The sequence below is a fragment of the Anomaloglossus baeobatrachus genome, chromosome 10 (genome assembly GCF_048569485.1).
Source record: "Anomaloglossus baeobatrachus isolate aAnoBae1 chromosome 10, aAnoBae1.hap1, whole genome shotgun sequence".
NCBI classification, from domain to species: Eukaryota; Metazoa; Chordata; class Amphibia; order Anura; family Aromobatidae; genus Anomaloglossus; species Anomaloglossus baeobatrachus.
Genome location: NC_134362.1, coordinates 206640156 through 206665204, shown reverse-complemented (window position 1 = coordinate 206665204; position 25049 = coordinate 206640156). Strand labels below are relative to the sequence as shown.

General features: G+C 48.8%; 1 protein-coding gene across 1 annotated transcript in view; it reads right to left on the bottom strand.

Annotated features, from left to right (window-relative positions):
- Nucleotides 1–2776: 2776 nt before the first annotated feature.
- FA2H (fatty acid 2-hydroxylase) overlaps nucleotides 2777–25049 on the bottom strand; it is a 41079-nt gene continuing 18806 nt past the window's right edge. The window contains exons 2-7 of the mRNA XM_075326198.1: nucleotides 14621–14707; nucleotides 10849–10991; nucleotides 6292–6398; nucleotides 4999–5171; nucleotides 4464–4716; nucleotides 2777–3238 (exon numbers count right to left, since the gene is read on the bottom strand). Coding sequence (XP_075182313.1) covers nucleotides 3162–3238; nucleotides 4464–4716; nucleotides 4999–5171; nucleotides 6292–6398; nucleotides 10849–10991; nucleotides 14621–14707 — 840 coding nt within the window. The 3' untranslated portion in view covers nucleotides 2777–3161. The remainder of the gene's footprint in view (nucleotides 3239–4463; nucleotides 4717–4998; nucleotides 5172–6291; nucleotides 6399–10848; nucleotides 10992–14620; nucleotides 14708–25049) is intronic.

Here is a 25049-nt window from a genome sequence, read left to right as displayed (position 1 = left end):
GTGTGACCGGTTGGTGCAGATCCAGCAGCAGAGTGCCTGACAACAGGGGACCGCAAACCAGTCCGACAACCATTATATCACCGGCTCCAACCTGTTCTCTTCCTGCACAAAGTTTACACTTTATCTACAGAGAAAACAAAGTGAACTGCGAACTGGAGTGACCCGATAACCCGAGCGAGCACTGATCATTCACCACGAGCCAGTGTTATAGCGGTTATATTCCTGTACATAGGGGCAGCATTATAGCGGCTATATTCCTGTACATAGGGGCAGCATTATAGCGGCTATATTCCTGTACATAGGGGGCAGTATTATAGCGGTTATATTCCTGTACATAGGGGCAGCATTATAGCGGCTATATTCCTGTACATAGGGGGCAGTATTATAGCGGTTATATTCCTGTACATAGGGGCAGCATTATAGCGGCTATATTCCTGTACATAGGGGGCAGTATTATAGCGGTTATATTCCTGTACATAGGAGCAGTATTATAGTAGTTATATTCCTGTACATAGGGGGCAGTATTATAGTAGTTATATTCTTGTACATAGGGGTCAGTATTATAGTAGATATATTCTTGTACATAGGAAGCAGTATTATAGTAGTTATATTCCTGTACATAGGGGGCAGTATTATAGTAGTTATATTCTTGTACATAGGGGGCAGTATTATAGTAGTTATATTCTTGTACATAGGAGCAGTATTATAGTAGTTATATTCTTGTATATAGGAAGCAGTATTATAGTAGTTATATTCCTGTACATAGGGGGTAGTATTATAGTAGATATATTCTTGTATATAGGGGCAGTATTATAGCAGTTATATTCTTGTACATAGGGGCAGTATTATAGTAATTATATTCTTGTACATAGGGGCAGTATTATAGTAGTTATATTCTTGTACATAGGGGGCAGTATTATAGTAGTTATATTCTTGTACATAGGGGGCAGTATTATAGTAGATATATTCTTGTATATAGGAAGCAGTATTATAGTAGTTATATTCCTGTACATAGGGGCAGTATTATAGTAGATATATTCTTGTATATAGGGGCAGTATTATAGCAGTTATATTCTTGTACATAGGGGCAGTATTATAGTAATTATATTCTTGTACATAGGGGCAGTATTATAGTAGTTATATTCTTGTACATAGGGGGCAGTATTATAGTAGTTATATTCTTGTACATAGGGGGCAGTATTATAGTAGTTATATTCTTGTACATAGGGGCAGTATTATAGTAGTTATATTCTTGTACATAGGGGCAGTATTATAGTAGATATATTCTTGTACATAGGGGCAGAATTATAGTAGTTATATTCTTGTATATAGGAAGCAGTATTATAGTAGTTATATTCTTGTACATAGGGGGCAGTATTATAGTAGTTATATTCTTGTACATAGGGGCAGTATTATAGTAGTTATATTCTTGTACATAGGGGGCAGTATTATAGTAGTTATATTCTTGTACATAGGAGCAGTATTATAGTAGTTATATTCTTGTACATAGGAGCAGTATTATAGTAGATATATTCTTGTATATAGGGGCAGTATTATAGCAGTTATATTCTTGTACATAGGGGCAGTATTATAGTAATTATATTCTTGTACATAGGGGCAGTATTATAGTAGTTATATTCCTGTACATAGGGGCAGTATTATAGTAGTTATATTCTTGTACATAGGGGGCAGTATTATAGTAATTATATTCTTGTATATAGGAAGCAGTATTATAGTAGTTATATTCTTGTACATAGGGGCAGTATTATAGTAATTATATTCTTGTACATAGGGGCAGTATTATAGTAGTTATATTCCTGTACATAGGGGCAGTATTATAGTAGTTATATTCTTGTACATAGGGGGCAGTATTATAGTAATTATATTCTTGTATATAGGAAGCAGTATTATAGTAGTTATATTCTTGTACATAGGGGCAGTATTATAGTAGTTATATTCTTGTACATAGGGGCAGTATTATAGTAGTTATATTTTTGTACATAGGGGCAGTATTATAGTAGATATATTCTTGTACATAGGGGCAGTATTATAGTAGTTATATTCTTGTACATAGGGGGCAGTATTATAGTAGTTATATTCTTGTACATAGGGGGCAGTTTTATAGTAGATATATTCCTGTACATAGGAGCAGTATTATAAAATAGTTATATTCTTGTACATAGGGGGCAGTATTATAGTAGTTATATTCTTGTATATAGGGGGCAGTATTATAGTAGTTATATTCTTGTACATAGGGGCAGTATTATAATAGTTATATTCTTGTATATAGGGGCAGTATTATCCAGTCTACACCACGTAAACATACCGGCGGTTCTAGTATCCATGTTGTTACTGTTCTCAGGAATATAAATAAACCCGCCTCTCACCTCCATATCCAGAAATTCTGGTTTGGAGAATCCCTCATTGTCTGATTAACGTCTTCCTTTTCGTCTTGTTAATTTTCTTTTGTTCTCAGCTGTAAGGTGTCTTTGAATTAAAAAATAAAAACCAGAACAAGAAAACAAAAACACCTTTTGTCTTTTTAAAGGTTTGAGCTGCTTTACATTCCCCATGCTTTACACTGCTGCTCAGCTCCATCAGATCTCTGCTCAGAATATAATTGATCAGTGACTAAACTGAGCAGCGTCGTCTCTTAAAGTCTGAGGAGACCGGAGACTGAATGTGCCATGCTTTACACTGCAGCGCTGCCTCCTCCTGACACCAATATTTGGCCGAACTGAAGCTAAAAACAGTAAGAAAATGGGGTTTTTTTGCATTTCTTTAAAAAAGTAGTTAGTTTATTTTTCAGGCATTTGTACATATTACAGATTTTACAGCGGACGTGTCACATGATAACGGTCAGCGCCATTTTGGTCAGGAGTCCATTGTTTTGCCGCGTGGTGACCGCCGGAGGAGGTCGGACGTCCGGTAACCGGTCACTTTCCCGCTTTTTCAGATTTGTTTTTTTAAGTTTAGACTTAAATAAATAATTAAATTCCTGCTGAAACGCTTCCACGGGATCAAAGGAAAAAAAACGAGAAAAACGGAGACGAAAATAATTACAAAATATATAAATGAGTGAAATAGAAGAGTTTTCTCCTCCCCCAGCGAGGTCCTCCGCGGTCAGCAGGCGACACGGCGAACGCGATGCTCTGCAGACACTAGTAATCTTTAATGGCGTCTTCCGGGATCAGGGTGTTAAATGGACGATCCCATAAGGTACTGGTGATGCCGAATCCTAGAGGGGAAGAAAACGGACGGTGAGCGAGGAAAAGTCAGTGCAGAATACGGAGTGCAGCTCTGGAGTATAATACAGGATCAGTAATGTGTGTACACAGTGACTGCATCAGCAGAATAGTGAGTGCAGCTCTGGAGTATAATACAGGATCAGTAATGTAATGTATGTACAGTGACTGTACCAGCAGAATAGTGAGTGCAGCTCTGGAGTATAATACAGGAGGTAACTCAGGATCAGTAATGTAATGTATGTACACAGTGACTGCACCAGCAGAATAGTGAGTGCAGCTCTGGAGTATAATACAGGATCAGTAATGTGTGTACACAGTGACTGCATCAGCAGAATAGTGAGTGCAGCTCTGGAGTATAATACAGGATCAGTAATGTGTGTACACAGTGACTGCACCAGCAGAATAGTGAGTGCAGCTCTGGAGGATAATACAGGAGGTAACTCAGGATCAGTAATGTAATGTATGTACACAGTGACTGCACCAGCAGAATAGTGAGTGCAGCTCTGGAGTATAATACAGGAGGTAACTCAGGATCAGTAATGTAATGTATGTAGACAGTGACTGCACCAGCAGAATAGTGAGTGCAGCTCTGGAGGATAATACAGGAGGTAACTCAGGATCAGTAATGTATGTACACAGTGACTGCACCAGCAGAATAGTGAGTGCAGCTCTGGAGTATAATGCAGGAGGTAACTCAGGATGAGTAATGTATGTACACAGTGAGTGCACCAGGAGAATAGTGAGTGCAGCTCTGGGTATAATACAGGAGGTAACTCAGGATCAGTAATGTAATGTATGTACACAGTGAGTGCACCAGGAGAATAGTGAGTGCAGCTCTGGGTATAATACAGGGTGTATCTCAGCATGTGACAGCAGGGTAAGAGGTTAGTTTATTGGTGTGTTGGAAGCTCGCCCCTCTATCCGCGGGGCTGGCACCTGTTATACTACTTATTTCTATGACCCGATATTTAGTGATCCGTCTGTACAATCCCCGGATTAGCGCTGGGTAAACCGTCCCGCGCCTCTGATTGTGTCTCCTGGTAACAACCACTTAATTGATGCCCACGTTGTTGTCGCAGCCGCGCCCCGGTGGCCGCCATCGCCCCACAATACTCTGCACACGTCTATCTGCTGGTAACGTCTTTTGTTTGCAGAGGATCCGGTTTCTTAAACCCTCCATATTGCGGTAGTTTGGCGCAGTGCACGGGTCCTCACCTGATTTCTGGTGCTCGAAGTGATGGCGCACGTGGTAGGACTTGAGCCAGGCAAGGTAGGAGCCCTTAGAGGGGGAGCCGTAGTGCAGATAGTAGTGGGTCATGTCATAGGCCACGTATCCAAACAGCCCCCCGACAAAGAGGGAGAGCCCCACCACCGGGGGTAGGACCACCTGCAGGACCAGGTACAGCGGGATGATGACAAACGAGGCCGGCAGCGGCGGGAAGACCAGACGCGAGCTGTCGAAGGGCGACTGGAAGAGAGGAGAGAGAGCCGTCAGGATGTGCCAGGAGACCACCGCGGGCCGGGCCAGCCGCCACAGGGCCGGGCCGCCCAGCTGGCAAATGTACGATATGGGAATATCCCTTTAAATGACAACAAGCAGAGATATTAAAAAAATGAAGCGTTAATATAGGAAGTATTGTGAAAATTGTACAGCCCCCCCCCACCAGGTTTCCTGCAACTAGAATCCCCCTGAGTACATGCCATGCAGACCCCCAGCGATGGAGCCCGGCGTCACCCCCGCCCTTCTCACCTTATGGTGCTGTCCGTGAAGCATAAAATGCAGGGTGATGAGGAAGTAGTTGCTGGCGGGGGGGTTCATGTGGAATATATACCGGTGGATTCCATATTCCATGAGCGTCCACACCAGCGCCCCCACCGCGAAGAGCGGGAAGAAGGTGACAGTGGGGACGGGGATGGAGTAATCTGACAAAACAAAGATGGCGGCAACAGTATCAGATCCTGCAGCGCTGAGCAAAAAACAAGCAAGCAAACAAGCAAGCAAACAATCTACACTGGAAATTCATCACTTACTTATATTTTAAAGAAACACAACATGAATCTCACACATTTATCTATGGCGCTTTCTTTTCACACTGCACAACACACATGAAAAAAAGTCACCGAACACAATTACTTATCTTGTATTATACTCCAGAGCTGCACTCACTATTCTGCTGGTGTGATGTATGTACACAGTGACTGCTCCAGCAGAATAGTGAGTGCAGCTCTGGAGTATAATACAGGAGGTAACTCAGGATCAGTAATGTAATGTATATACACTGACTGCTCCAGCAGAATAGTGAGTGCAGCTCTGGAGTAGAATACAGGAGGTGACTCAGGATTAGTAATGTATGTACACAGCAGAATAGTGACTGCAGCTCTGGAGTATAATACTGGAGGTAACTCAGGATCAGTAAATATAATGTATGTACACAGTGACTGCACCAGCAGAATAGTGAGTGCAGCTCTGGAGTATAATACAGGAGGTAACTCAGGATCAGTAATATAATGTATGTACACAGTGACTACACCAGCAGAATAGTGAGTGCAGCTCTGGAGTATAATACAGGAGGTAATTCAGGATCAGTAATATAATGTATGTACACAGTGACTGCACCAGCAGAATAGTGAGTGCAGCTCTGGGGTATAATACAGGAGGTAACTCAGGATCAGTAATGTAATGTATATACACAGTGACTGCACCAGCAGAATAGTGAGTGCAGCTCTGGAGTATAATACAGGAGGTAACTCAGGATCAGTAATATAATGTATGTACACAGTGACTGCACCAGAAGAATAGTGAGTGCAGCTCTGGAGTATAATACAGGAGGTAACTCAGGATCAGTAATGTAATGTATATACACAGTGACTGCACCAGCAGAATAGTGAGTGCAGCTCTGGGGTATATCTTCTATATTATCAGTGACTGTATTTTGTGTGTCCTGTCTATAATCCGGCCGTTCTCTGGGGATCGGGTCACTTGAGTATAATCTGTAAATCTGGCCATTATAGTAACGTGCAGGTTGGCATCTGCATTTCGTACCTTGTGTGAATGTAGAGAAGAGCTGGGTTTCGCCTTGTGCGAGCTCTGTCAGACAATACCAGGTTAAATATACAACGACCGGCGCCCACACGGCCAAGACAATGTACCTGAAGGAGAGCAAAAGCAATTATTACATCAATCGCCACATACCCAGTACCTGCAGCACCGCGCCACCATTGCAACATGCAGAACATAAACAGAAATAATGGTGCGGACACTGCGGGGGCCGCCTCTGCACCGCTCGGGGACAGGTAACGGGCCGCCTCTGCACCGCTCGGGGACAGGTAACGGGCCGCCCCTGCACCGCTCGGGGACAGGTAACGGGCCGCCCCTGCACCGCTCGGGGACAGGTAACGGGCCGCCCCTGCACCGCTCGGGGGGCACTAGGGAGCGCCAGATCAGGACAGTGTCTATGGGAAAATAAGCAGCGGAAGTGACAGAGTTACTCGGCCGTGAAGCGTCTCTGCTGTCTCAGGTCTCTGTTTGTCACACAACAGCTCAGTAATTAATCTCTGTCAGATCCGTGACATTTACACTACAAAGTTTATACAGGGAGCATCAGATATCACTCCTCACTGGTGCCCGGACTCCTGCACACACACGGAGGACCCCTAAACAAACACACAGCAGCACACACACACACACAGCAGTACACACACACACACACACACACACACACACACACACAGCAGTACACACACACACACACACACACACACACAGCAGTACACACACACACACACACACACACACAGCAGTACACACACACACACACACACAGCAGTACACACACACACACACACACAGCAGTACACACACACACACACACACACACACAGCAGTACACACACACACACAGCAGTACACACACACACACACACAGCAGTACACACACACACACACACACACAGCAGTACACACACACACACACACACAGCAGTACACACACACACACACACAGCAGTACACACACACACACACACAGCAGTACACACACACACACACAGCAGTACACACACACAGCAGTACACACACACACAGCAGTACACACACACACAGCAGTACACACACACACACACACACAGCAGTACACACACACAGCAGTACACACACAGCAGTACACACACACACACACACAGCAGTACACACACACACACACACACACAGCAGTACACACACACACACACAGCAGTACACACACACACACACACACAGCAGTACACACACACACACACACACAGCAGTACACACACACACAGCAGTACACACACACACACAGCAGTACACACACACACACACACAGCAGTACACACACACACACACACAGCAGTACACACACACACACACACAGCAGTACACACACACACACACACAGCAGTACACACACACACACACACACACACACACACAGCAGTACACACACACACACACAGCAGTACACACACACACAGCAGTACACACACACACAGCAGTACACACACACACAGCAGTACACACACACACAGCAGTACACACACACACACACACACAGCAGTACACACACACACACACACACACACACACAGCAGTACACACACACACACACAGCAGTACACACACACAGCAGTACACACACACACAGCAGTACACACACACACAGCAGTACACACACACACAGCAGTACACACACACACACACACAGAGCAGTACACACACACACACACAGCAGTACACACACAGCAGTACACACACACACACACACACACAGCAGTACACACACACACACAGCAGTACACACACACACACACAGCAGTACACACACACACACACACACACACACACACACACAGCAGTACACACACACACACACACAGCAGTACACACACACACAGCAGTACACACACACACACACAGCAGTACACACACACAGCAGTACACACACACACAGCAGTACACACACACACAGCAGTACACACACACACAGCAGTACACACACACACAGCAGTACACACACACACACACACACAGCAGTACACACACACACACACACACACACACACAGCAGTACACACACACACACACAGCAGTACACACACACAGCAGTACACACACACACAGCAGTACACACACACACAGCAGTACACACACACACAGCAGTACACACACACACACACACAGAGCAGTACACACACACACACACAGCAGTACACACACAGCAGTACACACACACACACACACACACAGCAGTACACACACACACACAGCAGTACACACACACACACACACACAGCAGTACACACACACACACACAGCAGTACACACACACACACACACACACACACACACACACAGCAGTACACACACACACACACACAGCAGTACACACACACACAGCAGTACACACACACACACACAGCAGTACACACACACAGCAGTACACACACACAGCAGTACACACACACACACACACACACAGCAGTACACACACACACACACACAGCAGTACACACACACACACACAGCAGTACACACACACACAGCAGTACACACACACACACACAGCAGTACACACACACACACACACACAGCAGTACACACACACAGCAGTACACACACACACAGCAGTACACACACACAGCAGTACACACACACACAGCAGTACACACACACACAGCAGTACACACACACACACACTTTTTCCTGACAATCTGAAGACAGGGGGTGTTATAAATCTGCAGCACGTTATTTCGTTCGGTGTTTAGGTTTTTTTTCACCCATAGAAAGAAAAACACCCCCACAACTTTGTGTTTTTGGTGAATAAATCCCACCTTACGTAGCCTGTGCTGAGGACAAATGAGCGATATAATCTGCAGCAAAACCTGTTTGTCAGCAGCTTCTTCACCCCACAGAGCAGGCTTTGCCTGTAGTAAAAACCTGGTATGTGTAAATATCGCCCAATATACAGTACAGACCAAAGGTTTGGACACATCGTCTCATTCAAAGAGTTTTCTTTATTTCCATGACTTCACATTGAAGGCATCAAAACTATGAATTATCACATGTGGAATGAAATACGTAACAAAAAAGTGTGAAACAACTGACAATCTGTCTTATATTCTAGGTTCTTCACAGTCGCCGCCTTTTGCTTTGATTACTGCTTTGCACACTCTTGGCATTCTCTTGTCACCGGAAATGGTCTTCACTTCACAGGTGTGCCCTGTCAGGCTTAATAAGTGGGATTTCTTATAAATGGGGTTGGGACCATCAGTTGTGTTGTGCAGGAGTCTGGTGGATACAGCTGATAGTCCTAATGAATACACTGTTAGAATTTGTATTATGGCAAGAAAAAAGCAGCTAAGTAAAGAAAATCAAGTGGCCATCATTACTTAAAGAAATGAAGGTCAGTCAGTCCGAACAATTGGGAAAACTTTGAAAGTGTCCACAAGTGCAGTGGCAAAACCATCAAACGCTACAAAGAAACTGGCTCACATGAGGACCGCCCCAGGAAAGGAAGACCAAGAGTCACCTCTGCTGCGGAGGATAAGTTTATCCGAGTCACCAGCCTCAGAAATCGCAGGTTAACAGCAGCTCAGATTAGAGACCAGGTCAATGCCACACAGAGGTCTAGCAGCAGACACATCTCTAGAACAACTGTTAAGAGGAGACTTTGTGCAGCAGCCTTCATGGTAAAATAGCTGCTAGGAAACCACTGCTAAGGACAGGCAACAAGGAGAAGAGACTTGTTTGGGCTAAAGAACACAAGGAATGGACATTAGACCAGTGGAAATCTGTGCTTTGGTCTGATGAGTCCAAATTTGAGATCTTTGGATCCAATCACCGTGTCTTTGTAGAAAAGGTGAACGGATGGACTCTACATGGCTGGTTCCCACCGTGAAGCATGGAGGAGGAGGTGTGATGGTGTGGGGGGCTTTGCTGCTGACACTGTTGGGGAGTTATTCAAAATTGAAGGCATACAGAACCAGCATGGCTACCACAGCATCTTGCAGCGGCGTGCTGTTCCATCCGGTTTGCGTTTAGATGGACCATCATTTATTTCTCAACAGGACAATGACCCCAAACACACCTCCAGGCTGTGTACGGGCTATGTGACTAAGAAGGAGAGTGATGGGGTGCTACGCCAGATGACCTGGCCTCCACACTCACCAAACCTGAACCCAATCGAGATGGTTTGGGGTGAGCTGGACCCAGAGTGAAGGCAAAAGGGCCAAGAAGTGCTAAGCATCTCTGGGAACTCCTTCAAGACTGTTGGAAAACCATTTCCGGTGACTACCTCCTGAAGATCATCAAGAGAACGCCAAGAGTGTGCAAAGCAGTAATCAAAGCAAAAGGTGGCGACTGTGAAGAACCTAGAATATAAGCTATATTGTCAGTTGTTTCACACTTTTTTGTTAAGTATTTCATTCCACATGTGATAATTCACAGTCTTGATGCCTTCAATGTGAATCTACAATTTTCAGAGTCATGAAAATAAAGAAAACTCTTTGAATGAGAAGGTGTGTCCAAACATTTGGTCTGTACTGTAATTCGGGGAGGAGCCCGTGCAGGAGCAGCGCTCACCAGGACGTCTTTGAACACCACTCCACAAAGTCTGATTGGAAGAGTCGGATGGGCCGGTCCACCGGCTGATGGACCCACTCGTCATACTTCTCCCGCAGGTGCCCGACCTGCCACAGCAGCGGCTTCTCCCAATCCACCGGGTCCTGAAAGAGAAAGAGGCTCCGGTCACTCACACGTCAGAGGCCGAGAAACGACAGCGGGAAAAGCGGGATTGTGTCATCTGCAGGAGGAACCGCACGGAGGAGACTGCTACACCCTGCAGGGACCAGCCCAACATCCGCCTGCCCCTGCCAAGTATCACTCCATTTATAGCCAGCAAGTGACAATTACAGTCATTCATGACTGCTCCCTCATAATGGCAGCAACGTGACAGAATTAATAGCATCCAATGCAAGTTACTCAGCCGGAGCTACATCCTGTACTCCAGAGCTGCACTCACTATTCTGCTGGTGCAGTCATTGTGTACATACATTACTGATCCTGAGTTACCTCCTGCATTATACTCCAGAGCTGCACTCACTATTCTGCTGGTGCAGTCACTGTGTACATACATTACATTACTGATCCTGAGTTACCTCCTGTATTATACCCCAGAGCTGCACTCACTATTCTGCTGGTGCAGTCACTGTGTACATACATTACATTACTGATCCTGAGTTACCTCCTGTATTATACCCCAGAGCTGCACTCACTATTCTGCTGGTGCAGTCACTGTGTACATACATTACATTACTGATCCTGAGTTACCTCCTGTATTATACTCCAGAGCTGCACTCACTATTCTGCTGGTGCAGTCACTGTGTACATACATTACATTACTGATCCTGAGTTACCTCCTGTATTATACCCCAGAGCTGCACTCACTATTCTGCTGGTGCAGTCACTGTGTACATACATTACATTACTGATCCTGAGTTACCTCCTGTATTATACCCCAGAGCTGCACTCACTATTCTGCTGGTGCAGTCACTGTGTACATACATTACATTACTGATCCTGAGTTACCTCCTGTATTATACTCCAGAGCTGCACTCACTATTCTGCTGGTGCAGTCACTGTGTACATACATTACATTACTGATCCTGAGTTACCTCCTGTATTATACTCCAGAGCTGCACTCACTATTCTGCTGGTGCAGTCACTGTGTACATACATTACTGATCCTGAGTTACCTCCTGTATTATCCTCCAGAGCTGCACTCACTATTCTGCTGGTGCAGTCACTGTGTACATACATTACTGATCCTGAGTTACCTCCTGTATTATACTCCAGAGCTGCACTCACTATTCTGCTGGTGCAGTCACTGTGTACATACATACATTACTGATCCTGAGTTACCTCCTGTATTATCCTCCAGAGCTGCACTCACTATTCTGCTGGTGCAGTCACTGTGTACATACATTACTGATCCTGAGTTACCTCCTGTATTATCCTCCAGAGCTGTACTCACTATTCTGCTAGTGCAGTCGAGCAGAGGATGCTGGGAGATTTCAGCTCTTAGGCTATGTGTCCACGGGAGAATGTTGTTGCGGATTTTTCTGCATCAAAATCCGCGGCTTTCCCGCAAAATCCGCACCTTTTCAAAGGTGCGGATTTGCCGCAGATTTTTTATTTTTTTCCCCCCAATTTTAAAGCCAAAATCCGGATCAAAATCCGCAACAATAATTGACATGTTGCAGATTTTTCCGGATCAAAATCTGCACCAAATCCGCTGCGGAAAAATCCGCAGCATGGGCACAGCATTTCCAAAATGCCATAGAAATGGCTGGGAAGTGCCGCTGCTGCACATTTTCGGGAAATCCGCGGCTTTTCCGCGAGAAATCCGCGGCAAAATCCGCGCATTTTCCACAGCGTGGACACATGGCCTTAAGCTGCAGAATCCGGACTGAGAGAAGCTTTAAGAGAAAATATTCCCATATACAATAATGAAGATTTTTTTCATCTTTGGGCTTTTCAGGGACATAAACAACAAGTTCGGGAGCGACACAGAACAGGAGGGTGATGAATATTCTGCTGGTGCAGTCACTGTGTACATACATTACATTACTGATCTGAGTTACCTCCTGTATTATACTCCAGAGCTGCACTCACTATTCTGCTGGTGCAGTCACTGTGTACATACATTACTGATCCTGAGTTACCTCCTGTATTATACTCCAGAGCTGCACTCACTATTCTGCTGGTGCAGTCACTGTGTACATACATTACATTACTGATCTGAGTTACCTCCTGTATTATACTCCAGAGCTGCACTCACTATTCTGCTGGTGCAGTCACTGTGTACATACATTACTGATCCTGAGTTACTTCCTGTATTATACTCCAGAGCTGCACTCACTATTCTGCTGGTGCAGTCACTGTGTACATACATTACATTACTGATCTGAGTTACCTCCTGTATTATACTCCAGAGCTGCACTCACTATTCTGCTGGTGCAGTCACTGTGTACATACATTACTGATCCTGAGTTACCTCCTGTATTATACTCCAGAGCTGCACTCACTATTCTGCTGGTGCAGTCACTGTGTACATACATTACATTACTGATCCTGAGTTACTTCCTGTATTATACCCCAGAGCTGCACTCACTATTCTGCTGGTGCAGTCACTGTGTACATACATTACTGATCCTGAGTTACCTCCTGTATTATACTCCAGAGCTGCACTCACTATTCTGCTGGTGCAGTCACTGTGTACATACATTACTGATCCTGAGTTACCTCCTGTATTATACTCCAGAGCTGCACTCACTATTCTGCTGGTGCAGTCGAGCAGAGGATGCTGGGAGATTTCAGCTCTTAAGCTGCAGAATCCGGATTCTCGAGGGTGATGAATACTCTGGGTTCAGTTCAGCGTCCGATGATACAATCACGTGAATGGGGAGCCGCCCGACAAACCCTGGGAGCGGCAGGTGAGGCACGTACAATGCCCGGGTGTCTCGTGCACAGTGCCCGCCTCCTGGGCAGGCAGAGGGAGCACAAGCCTTATATTTGGCTGATAACAGCGGACAATACCTGGGATTCTGTATTCGGTAAGACATTTGCAGGCTGCAGAGCAAATCTGTGTGTTCCCCTGTGATGCTCTGACGTGCCCGTAACCCTATACACCTCGTCTGCAGCCGCCTCGTATCTAATCCTCCATCCTGACCCTTAGACTCCACAGGAACCATCTGCCGGGCGCAGGCGACATTAACCCTTCCCGTTATCGGCAGGTGAGTCTGAGGATCAGTTCTCACATGTCCTGTGATGATCGCTGCCGCTCTGCTGCCCGGACGGCAACTTCCCGACAGCCCAGACGTCAGATGTTGATGGCTTCGCTCCCACGCCAAGGTCCCCCCTCCCCAATATCAATAAATGCAGCGTATTTCACCCTATGGATTGTAAAAGGTTAAATCTGCAGCGACGGTTACAGTACGTGATGTAAACGCCACCGTTCTCCTGAATCCGGCGATATCTTTCTTTTATTCCTGCTCCTCTCCGTTCCTGAGATACAGTCTCGTCTTCCCTGGATACGAATCTAGGCTTTTTTTTTTTAGCCAAGTAGGCGTGACCCTAAGACACCACACCCAGTTGTCAAAAGAGACTAGATTCATCTACAGAGAAGAGGCGGCCATATCTCAGGAACGCAGAGGCGCAAAAAGAAAAGAAAAACATCGCCGGATTCAGGAGAACGGCGGCGTTTACACCGGGTAAAAAAAAAAAAAAAAAAAAAGACACTTATAGAAAACTATAGAATGAGCCGACAGATATCTACATTTATGGGATTTCTCACCGTTTCTGGGTTGAATGTTGTGAACTGAATCCCGTCCGAGTAGTGAGGCGTCTTCTTGGTGTAGTGATTCCTTCGCTCTCTCAACTCCTGGAAAAGAAGAATAAAACAAAATGTTGAAGTATTAATAATAGTTGGGGCGTCACCTGCACTGGTAGAATGGACGGAGAGTCCCCATGGTTCACCTCCTGACGTGTGTTTTCGCTTTATGGTCCTCGTCACTGTATAGATCTCATTTTTTCTGGTACAGAGCATCATGAATTGTGTGTGTTTGCAGCCACCACTAGGGGGAGCTCTCTGCATGGACTCATGCATCTCCCAATGGACTTGTATGTAGTGAGCGCCCTCTAGTGGTGGCCTCAGACCAGACATTGGAGCCTGCATCGAAATTTGACCGGAACAAAGAACGTCACAGCGATCCAGCAGAAGACGAATAGGTCGCTATCAGCCTGCTTGTAGCCCGAGCCTCCATAGTATTCTGATGCTGCGGCTTTTGTTCGCCGCCGAGCAGGAGACGACGACACCGCCGAGCAGGAGACGACGACGCCGCCGAGCAGGAGACGACGACGCCGCCGAGCAGGAGACGACGACGCCGCCGAGCAGGAGACGACGACGCCGCCGAGCAGGAGACGACGACGACGCCGAGCAGGAGACGACGACGCCGCCGAGCAGGAGACGACGCCGCCGCCGAGCAGGAGACGACGACGCCGCCGAGCAGGAGACGCCGCCGCCGCCGAGCAGGAGACGACGCCGCCGCCGAGCAGGAGACGACGACGCCGCCGAGCAGGAGACGACGCCGCCGCCGAGCAGGAGACGACGCCGCCGCCGAGCAGGAGACGACGCCGCCGCCGAGCAGGAGACGACGCCGCCGCCGAGCAGGAGACGACGCCGCCGCCGAGCAGGAGACGACGACGCCGCCGAGCAGGAGACGACGCCGCCGCCGAGCAGGAGACGACGACGCCGCCGAGCAGGAGACGACGACGCCGCCGAGCAGGAGACGACGCCGCCGCCGAGCAGGAGACGCCGCCGCCGAGCAGGAGACGACGACGCCGCCGAGCAGGAGACGACGACGCCCACGAGCAGGAGACGACGACGCCGCCGAGCAGGAGACGACGACGCCGCCGAGCAGGAGACGACGACGACGCCGAGCAGGAGACGACGCCGCCGCCGAGCAGGAGACGACGCCGCCGCCGAGCAGGAGACGACGCCGCCGCCGAGCAGGAGACGACGCCGCCGCCGAGCAGGAGACGACGCCGCCGCCGAGCAGGAGACGACGCCGCCCACGAGCAGGAGACGACGCCGCCCACGAGCAGGAGACGACGACGCCCACGAGCAGGAGACGACGACGCCACCGAGCAGGAGACGACGACGCCACCGAGCAGGAGACGACGACGCCACCGAGCAGGAGACGACGACGCCACCGAGCAGGAGACGACGACGCCACCGAGCAGGAGACGACGACGCCACCGAGCAGGAGACGACGACGCCACCGAGCAGGAGACGACGACGCCACCGAGCAGGAGACGACGACGCCACCGAGCAGGAGACGACGACGCCACCGAGCAGGAGACGACGACGCCACCGAGCAGGAGACGACGACGCCACCGAGCAGGAGACGACGACGCCACCGAGCAGGAGACGACGACGCCACCGAGCAGGAGACGACGACGCCACCGAGCAGGAGACGACGACGCCACCGAGCAGGAGAACGGACAACGACTGTACTGAGCGTATACTGCACAGAATGCAGCTCCGGCAGGTGAAAAACAGCTACACAAAAGATCACTAAGGACCCCGGAATTACAGGACCACAAGAAGCCCCGCACTACAGAGTATAGGGAGCATCAGCTTCATACAGAAAACACATTACTGTGTTTTCTGCTGGTGCAGTCACTGTGTACATACATTACTGATCCGGAGTTACCTTCTGTATTATACTCCAGAGCTGCGCTCACTATTCTGCTGGTGCAGTCACTGTGTACATACAGGAGGTAACGCAGGATCAGTAATGTAATGTATGTACACAGTGACTGCACCAGCAGAATAGTGAGTGCAGCTCTGGAGTATAATACAGGAGGTAACTCAGGATTAGTAATGTAATGTATGTACACAGTGACTGCACCAGCAGAATAGTGAGTGCAGCTCTGGAGTATAATACAGGAGGTAACTCAGGATCAGTAATGTAATGTAATGTATTATACTCCAGAGCTGCACTCACTATTCTGCTGGTGCAGTCACTGTGTACATACATTACACTACTGATCCTGAGCTACCTCCTGTATTATACTCCAGAGCTGCACTCACTATTCTGCTGGTGCAGTCACTGTGTACATTACATTACTGATCCTGAGCTACCTCCTGTATTATACTCCAGAGCTGCACTCACTATTCTGCTGGTGCAGTCACTGTGTACATACATTACATTACTAATCCTCAGTTACCTCCTGTATTACACTCCAGAGCTGTGCTCACTATTCTGCTGTACGCTCTGGTTTCTTGCACATTTGCACTTTTTCATTATACGAGTTTCTGCCGTTTAATTTGCATCAAATTAATAATCTGATTTTTGACGCAATCAGAATAATAAAATCTATATATGACATAAACCTGCTCCGGGCGGGCGGCACTCTCCCTCTCCACGCTCCGGGCGGGCGGGCGGCACTCTCCCTCTCCACGCTCCGGGCGGCACTCTTCCTCTCCACGCTCCGGGCGGGCGGGCGGCACTCTCCCTCTCCACGCTCCGGGCGGCACTCTCCCTCTCCACGCTCCGGGCGGACGGCACTCTCCCTCTCCACGCTCCGGGCGGGCGGGCGGCACTCTCCCTCTCCACGCTCCGGGCGGCACTCTCCCTCTCCACGCTCCGGGCGGCACTCTCCCTCTCCACGCTCCGGGCGGGCGGCACTCTCCCTCTCCACGCTCCGGGCGGGCGGCACTCTTCCTCTCCACGCTCCGGGCGGGCGGGCGGCACTCTCCCTCTCCACGCTCCGGGCGGCACTCTCCCTCTCCACGCTCCGGGCGGGCGGCACTCTCCCTCTCCACGCTCCGGGCGGGCGGCACTCTCCCTCTCCACGCTCCGGGCGGGCGGCACTCTCCCTCTCCCTCTCCACGCTCCGGGCGGGCGGCACTCTCCCTCTCCCTCTCCACGCTCCGGGCGGGCGGGCGGCAGGCACTCTCCCTCTCCACGCTCCGGGCAGGCGGCACCCTCCCTCTCCACGCTCCGGGCGGGCGGCACTCTCCCTCTCTGGGTGCGCTCTCCCTCTCCCTCTCCACGCTCTGTGCGGGTGCGCTCTCCCTCTCCACGCTCTGTGCGGGTGCGCTCTCCCTCTCCACGCTCTGTGCGGGTGCGCTCTCCCTCTCCACGCTCTGTGCGGGTGCGCTCTCCCTCTCCACGCTCTGTGCGGGTGCGCTCTCCCTCTCCACGCTCTGTGCGGGTGCGCTCTCCCTCTCCACGCTCTGTGCGGGTGCGCTCTCCCTCTCCACGCTCTGTGCGGGTGCGCTCTCCCTCTCCACGCTCTGTGCGGGTGCGCTCTCCCTCTCCACGCTCTGTGCGGGTGCGCTCTCCCTCTCCACGCTCTGTGCGGGTGCGCTCTCCCTCTCCACGCTCTGTGCGGGTGCGCTCTCCCTCTCCACGCTCTGTGCGGGTGCGCTCTCCCTCTCCACGCTCTGTGCTGGTGCGCTCTCCCTCTCCACGCTCTGTGCGGGTGCGCTCTCCCTCTCCACGCTCTGTGCGGGTGCGCTCTCCCTCTCCACGCTCTGTGCGGGTGCGCTCTCCCTCTCCACGCTCTGTGCGGGTGCGCTCTCCCTCTCCACGCTCTGTGCGGGTGCGCTCTCCCTCTCCACGCTCTGTGCGGGTGCGCTCTCCCTCTCCACGCTCTGTGCGGGTGCGCTCTCCCTCTCCACGCTCTGTGCGGGTGCGCTCTCCCTCTCCACGCTCTGTGCGGGTGCGCTCTCCCTCTCCACGCTCTGTGCGGGTGCGCTCTCCCTCTCCCTCTCCACGCTCTGTGCGGGTGCGCTCTCCCTCTCCACGCTCTGTGCGGGTGCGCTCTCCCTCTCCACGCTCTGTGCGGGTGCGCTCTCCCTCTCCACGCTCTGTGCGGGTGCGCTCTCCCTCTCCACGCTCTGTGCGGGTGCGCTCTCCCTCTCCACGCTCTGTGCGGGTGCGCTCTCCCTCTCCACGCTCTGTGCGGGTGCGCTCTCCCTCTCCACGCTCTGTGCGGGTGCGCTCTCCCTCTCCACGCTCTGTGCGGGTGCGCTCTCCCTCTCCACGCTCTGTGCGGGTGCGCTCTCCCTCTCCACGCTCTGTGCGGGTGCGCTCTCCCTCTCCACGCTCTGTGCGGGTGCGCTCTCCCTCTCCACGCTCTGTGCGGGTGCGCTCTCCCTCTCCACGCTCTGTGCGGGTGCACTCTCCCTCTCCACGCTCTGTGCGGGTGCACTCTCCCTCTCCACGCTCTGTGCGGGTGCACTCTCCCTCTCCACGCTCTGTGCGGGTGCACTCTCCCTCTCCACGCTCTGTGCGGGTGCGCTCTCCCTCTCCACGCTCTGTGCGGGTGCACTCTCCCTCTCCACGCTCTGTGCGGGTGCGCTCTCCCTCTCCACGCTCTGTGCGGGTGCGCTCTCCCTCTCCACGCGGTGGTGTGCGGTGCTGGCACGCGCTGTGACGGATACTGTGCGCTGAACAGTAGGAGTCTTGTCTTTGTACCAATCTGTTCTGCACATGGACACTTGTTCCGTACGGGAACCGACTGGAGCAGCCTCAAAACGGGGAGAATTCACATGAGCCCGACCCCGACACAGACAATGTCCCGCTTGTCATCGTTCACACTGACGGACAACACGAAAATGTCCAGACACGATCCACGGGAAAAAGACAAATCTATAATACAATTCCCAGATTACCGGTGATCATAAAGGAGATCAGGTCTGAAGTCTCATCCAGAGCTGCACTCACCTGATGGGGAACGACAGCTCTGGCAGCAAAACTGCAGCTGCAGAATCACAGCGATCGGAGGATGAGGGAGAGGCCAAAACCACCGCCAATCCTCGGCGTGGGGAGTGTAAGACGGCCGGGACAACAACCTCCAACATGTGCAGTGATTTATCGAAACACACTACAGCCATCTTCATGATATTGCAGCCACAAGGTGGCGCTGCACCAAGGCAGAAATAAAGAGCAGGACCCGGAGTCCGGCCTATTCTGCCTTATCTGTTCAGACCAGAATCTTTTCCTTCTCCATGAGGCCCAACTGAAGCAGGGCAACCGAGGAAGGACCGAGGCAGGGGCAACCGAGGAAGGACCGAGGAAGGACCGAGGAAAGGGGCAACCGAGGAAGGACCGAGGAAAGGGGCAACCGAGGAAGGACCGAGGAAAGGGGCAACCGAGGAAGGACCGTGGAAAGGGGCAACCGAGGAAGGACCGTGGCAGGACCGAGACGGGGGCAACCGAGGCATGACCGAGGAGGGGGCAACCGAGGAAGGACCGAGGAAGGGGCAACCGAGGAAGGACCGAGGAAGGGGCAACCGAGGAAGGACCGAGGAAGGGGCAACCGAGGAAGGACCGAGGAAGGGGCAACCGAGGAAGGACCGAGGAAGGGGCAACCGAGGAAGGACCGAGGAAGGGGCAACCGAGGAAGGACCGAGGAAGGGGCAACCGAGGAAGGACCGAGGAAGGGGCAACCGAGGAAGGACCGAGGAAGGGGCAACCGAGGAAGGACCGAGGAAGGGGCAACCGAGGAAGGACCGAGGAAGGGGCAACCGAGGAAGGACCGAGGAAGGGGCAACCGAGGAAGGACCGAGGAAGGGGCAACCGAGGAAGGGGCAACCGAGGAAGGGGCAACCGAGGAAGGGGCAACCGAGGAAGGGGCAACCGAGGAAGGGGCAACCGAGGAAGGGGCAACCGAGGAAGGGGCAACCGAGGAAGGGGCAACCGAGGAAGGGGCAACCGAGGAAGGGGCAACCGAGGAAGGGGCAACCGAGGAAGGGGCAACCGAGGAAGGGGCAACCGAGGAAGGACCGAGGAAGGGGCAACCGAGGAAGGACCGAGGAAGGGGCAACCGAGGAAGGACCGAGGAAGGGGCAACCGAGGAAGGACCGAGGAAGGGGCAACCGAGGAAGGACCGAGGAAGGGGCAACCGAGGAAGGACCGAGGAAGGGGCAACCGAGGAAGGACCGAGGAAGGGGCAACCGAGGAAGGACCGAGGAAGGGGCAACCGAGGAAGGACCGAGGAAGGGGCAACCGAGGAAGGACCGAGGAAGGGGCAACCGAGGAAGGACCGAGGAAGGGGCAACCGAGGAAGGACCGAGGAAGGGGCAACCGAGGAAGGACCGAGGAAGGGGCAACCGAGGAACGACCGAGGAAGGGGCAACCGAGGAACGACCGAGGAAGGGGCAACCGAGGAACGACCGAGGAAGGGGCAACCGAGGAACGACCGAGGAAGGGGCAACCGAGGAACGACCGAGGAAGGGGCAACCGAGGAACGACCGAGGAAGGGGCAACCGAGGAACGACCGAGGAAGGGGCAACCGAGGAACGACCGAGGAAGGGGCAACCGAGGAACGACCGAGGAAGGGGCAACCGAGGAACGACCGAGGAAGGGGCAACCGAGGAACGACCGAGGAAGGGGCAACCGAGGAACGACCGAGGAAGGGGCAACCGAGGAACGACCGAGGAAGGGGCAACCGAGGAACGACCGAGGAAGGGGCAACCGAGGAACGACCGAGGAAGGGGCAACCGAGGAACGACCGAGGAAGGGGCAACCGAGGAACGACCGAGGAAGGGGCAACCGAGGAACGACCGAGGAAGGGGCAACCGAGGAACGACCGAGGAAGGGGCAACCGAGGCACGACCGAGGTAGGACTGAGACGGGGGCAACAGAGGCAGGACCGAGGCAGGGGCAACCGAGGCACGACCGAGGCGGGGGCAACCGAGGCAGGACCGAGGAATAATGACCCGTGCTCTCGGCGAGGTCTCGCAGGAGGCTGGTGACAGCCATTATGCGTTTGTGTCTTCAGCTGCTGCAGCCTCCTGGCATTGATCTTACACCCGGGGACATGGGGAGAAATATTTTGTATCTGCTTCTGAATGAAAGTTTATCAGAGCACAAATGTTTGTGGAGGGAGACCCAGAGTCCAATAGACCGTCAGCACCGGAGCAGCGAGCGGGACACACAGGAACCGCAAGCAGAATGGTTAATGCAATGACGCGGTCAGCAATGTGCGTCCCCTCCACTCGCTCTGCCCTCAGTCCTGGCATTCATAAGATTCCTGCTCCCACCCGCGAGTCCCCGAGCACAGAGCGGCACAGAGAGCGCTAATGACTGCGGCCCACGGACATTCACATCCCAGAGCGTACGTGGGGAGAGACGCGGAGCCAGACCACCGGTGTCCACCACACAGATCACAGTCATCTCACCCCACTGTCACCAGAGGAGTCCACAGGAAAAAGGGACACAACGTTATTCTGAAAGACCCCGAGTGTCACCGGATAAAACACCAAACTCATAATGTCCACTGTGGGAGAAACACTATAATAATACCCCATGTACAGGAATATAACTACTATAATACTGCTCCTATGTACAAGAATATAACTACTATAATACTGCTCCTATGTACAAGAATATAACTACTATAATACTGCCCCTATGTACAAGAATATAACTACTATAATACTGCCCCTATATACAAGAACATAACTACTATAATACTGCCCCTATGTACAAGAATATAACTACTATAATACTGCCCCTATGTACAAGAATATAACTACTATAATACTGCCCCTATGTACAAGAATATAACTACTATAATACTGCTCCTATATACAAGAATATAACTACTATAATACTGCCCCCCTATATACAGAAATATAACTACTATAATACTGCCCCTATATACAAGAATATAACTACTATAATACTGCCCCCTATATACAGAAATATAACTACTATAATACTGCTCCTATGTACAAGAATATAACTACTATAATACTGCCCCTATGTACAAGCATATAACTACTATAATACTGCCCCTGTGTACAAGAATATAACTACTATAATACTGCCCCTATGTACAGGAATATAACTACTATAATACTGCCCCTATATACAAGAATATAACTACTATAATACTGTCCCTATGTACAAGAATATAACTACTATAATACTGCCCCTATATACAAGAATATAACTACTATAATACTGCCCCTATGTACAAGAATATAACTACTATAATACTGCTCCTATGTACAAGAATATAACTACTATAATACTGCCCCTATATACAAGAATATAACTACTATAATACTGTCCCTATGTACAAGAATATAACTACTATAATACTGCCCCTATATACAAGAATATAACTACTAGAATACTGTCCCTATGTACAAGAATATAACTACTATAATACTGCCCCTATATACAAGAATATAACTACTATAATACTGTCCCTATGTACAAGAATATAACTACTTTAATACTGCCCCTATATACAAGAATATAACTACTATAATACTGTCCCTATGTACAAGAATATAACTACTATAATACTGCCCCTATATACAAGAATATAACTACTATAATACTGCCCCTATGTACAAGAATATAACTACTATAATACTGCTCCTATGTACAAGAATATAACTACTATAATACTGCCCCTATATACAAGAATATAACTACTATAATACTGCCCCTATGTACAAGAATATAACTACTATAATACTGCCCCTATGTACAAGAATATAAAAACTATAATACTGCTCCTATATACAAGAATATAACTACTATAATACTGCCCCCCTATATACAGAAATATAACTACTATAATACTGCCCCTATATACAAGAATATAACTACTATAATACTGCCCCCTATGTACAAGAATATAACTACTATAATACTGCCCCCTATGTACAAGCATATAACTACTATAATACTGCCCCTGTGTACAAGAATATAACTACTATAATACTGCCCCTATGTACAAGAATATAAAAACTATAATACTGCTCCTATATACAAGAATATAACTACTATAATACTGCCCCCCTATATACAGAAATATAACTACTATAATACTGCCCCTATATACAAGAATATAACTACTATAATACTGCCCCTATGTACAAGAATATAACTACTATAATACTGCCCCTATGTACAAGCATATAACTACTATAATACTGCCCCTATGTACAAGAATATAACTACTATAATACTGCCCCTATGTACAAGAATATAAAAACTATAATACTGCTCCTATATACAAGAATATAACTACTATAATACTGCCCCCCTATATACAGAAATATAACTACTATAATACTGCCCCTATATACAAGAATATAACTACTATAATACTGCCCCCTATGTACAAGAATATAACTACTATAATACCGCCCCTATGTACAGAAATATAACTACTATAATACTGCTCCTATGTACAAGAATATAACTACTATAATACTGCCCCTATGTACAAGCATATAACTACTATAATACTGCCCCTGTGTACAAGAATATAACTACTATAATACTGCCCCTATGTACAAGAATATAACTACTATAATACTGCCCCTATATACAAGAATATAACTACTATAATACTGCTCCTATGTACAAGAATATAACTACTATAATACTGCCCCTATATACAAGAATATAACTACTATAATACTGCCCCTATGTACAAGAATATAACTACTATAATACTGCTCCTATATACAAGAATATAACTACTATAATACTGCCCCCCTATATACAGAAATATAACTACTATAATACTGCCCCTATATACAAGAATATAACTACTATAATACTGCCCCCTATATACAGAAATATAACTACTATAATACTGCTCCTATGTACAAGAATATAACTACTATAATACTGCCCCTATGTACAAGAATATAACTACTATAATACTGCCCCCCTATATACAGAAATATAACTACTATAATACTGCCCCTATATACAAGAATATAACTACTATAATACTGCCCCCTATATACAGAAATATAACTACTATAATACTGCTCCTATGTACAAGAATATAACTACTATAATACTGCTCCTATGTACAAGAATATAACTACTATAATACTGCCCCTATATACAAGAATATAACTACTATAATACTGCCCCTATATACAAGAATATAACTACTATAATACTGCCCCTATATACAAGAATATAACTACTATAATACTGCCCCTATGTACAAGAATATAACTACTATAATACTGCCCCTATGTACAGGAATATAACTACTATAATACTGCCCCTATGTACAAGAATATAACTACTATAATACTGCCCTCTATATACAAGAACATAACTACTATAATACTGCCACCTATATACAAGAATATATCTACTATAATACTGCTCCTATGAATAAATATAGAGAACTGAGTTTTATATGGCCAAGCATAA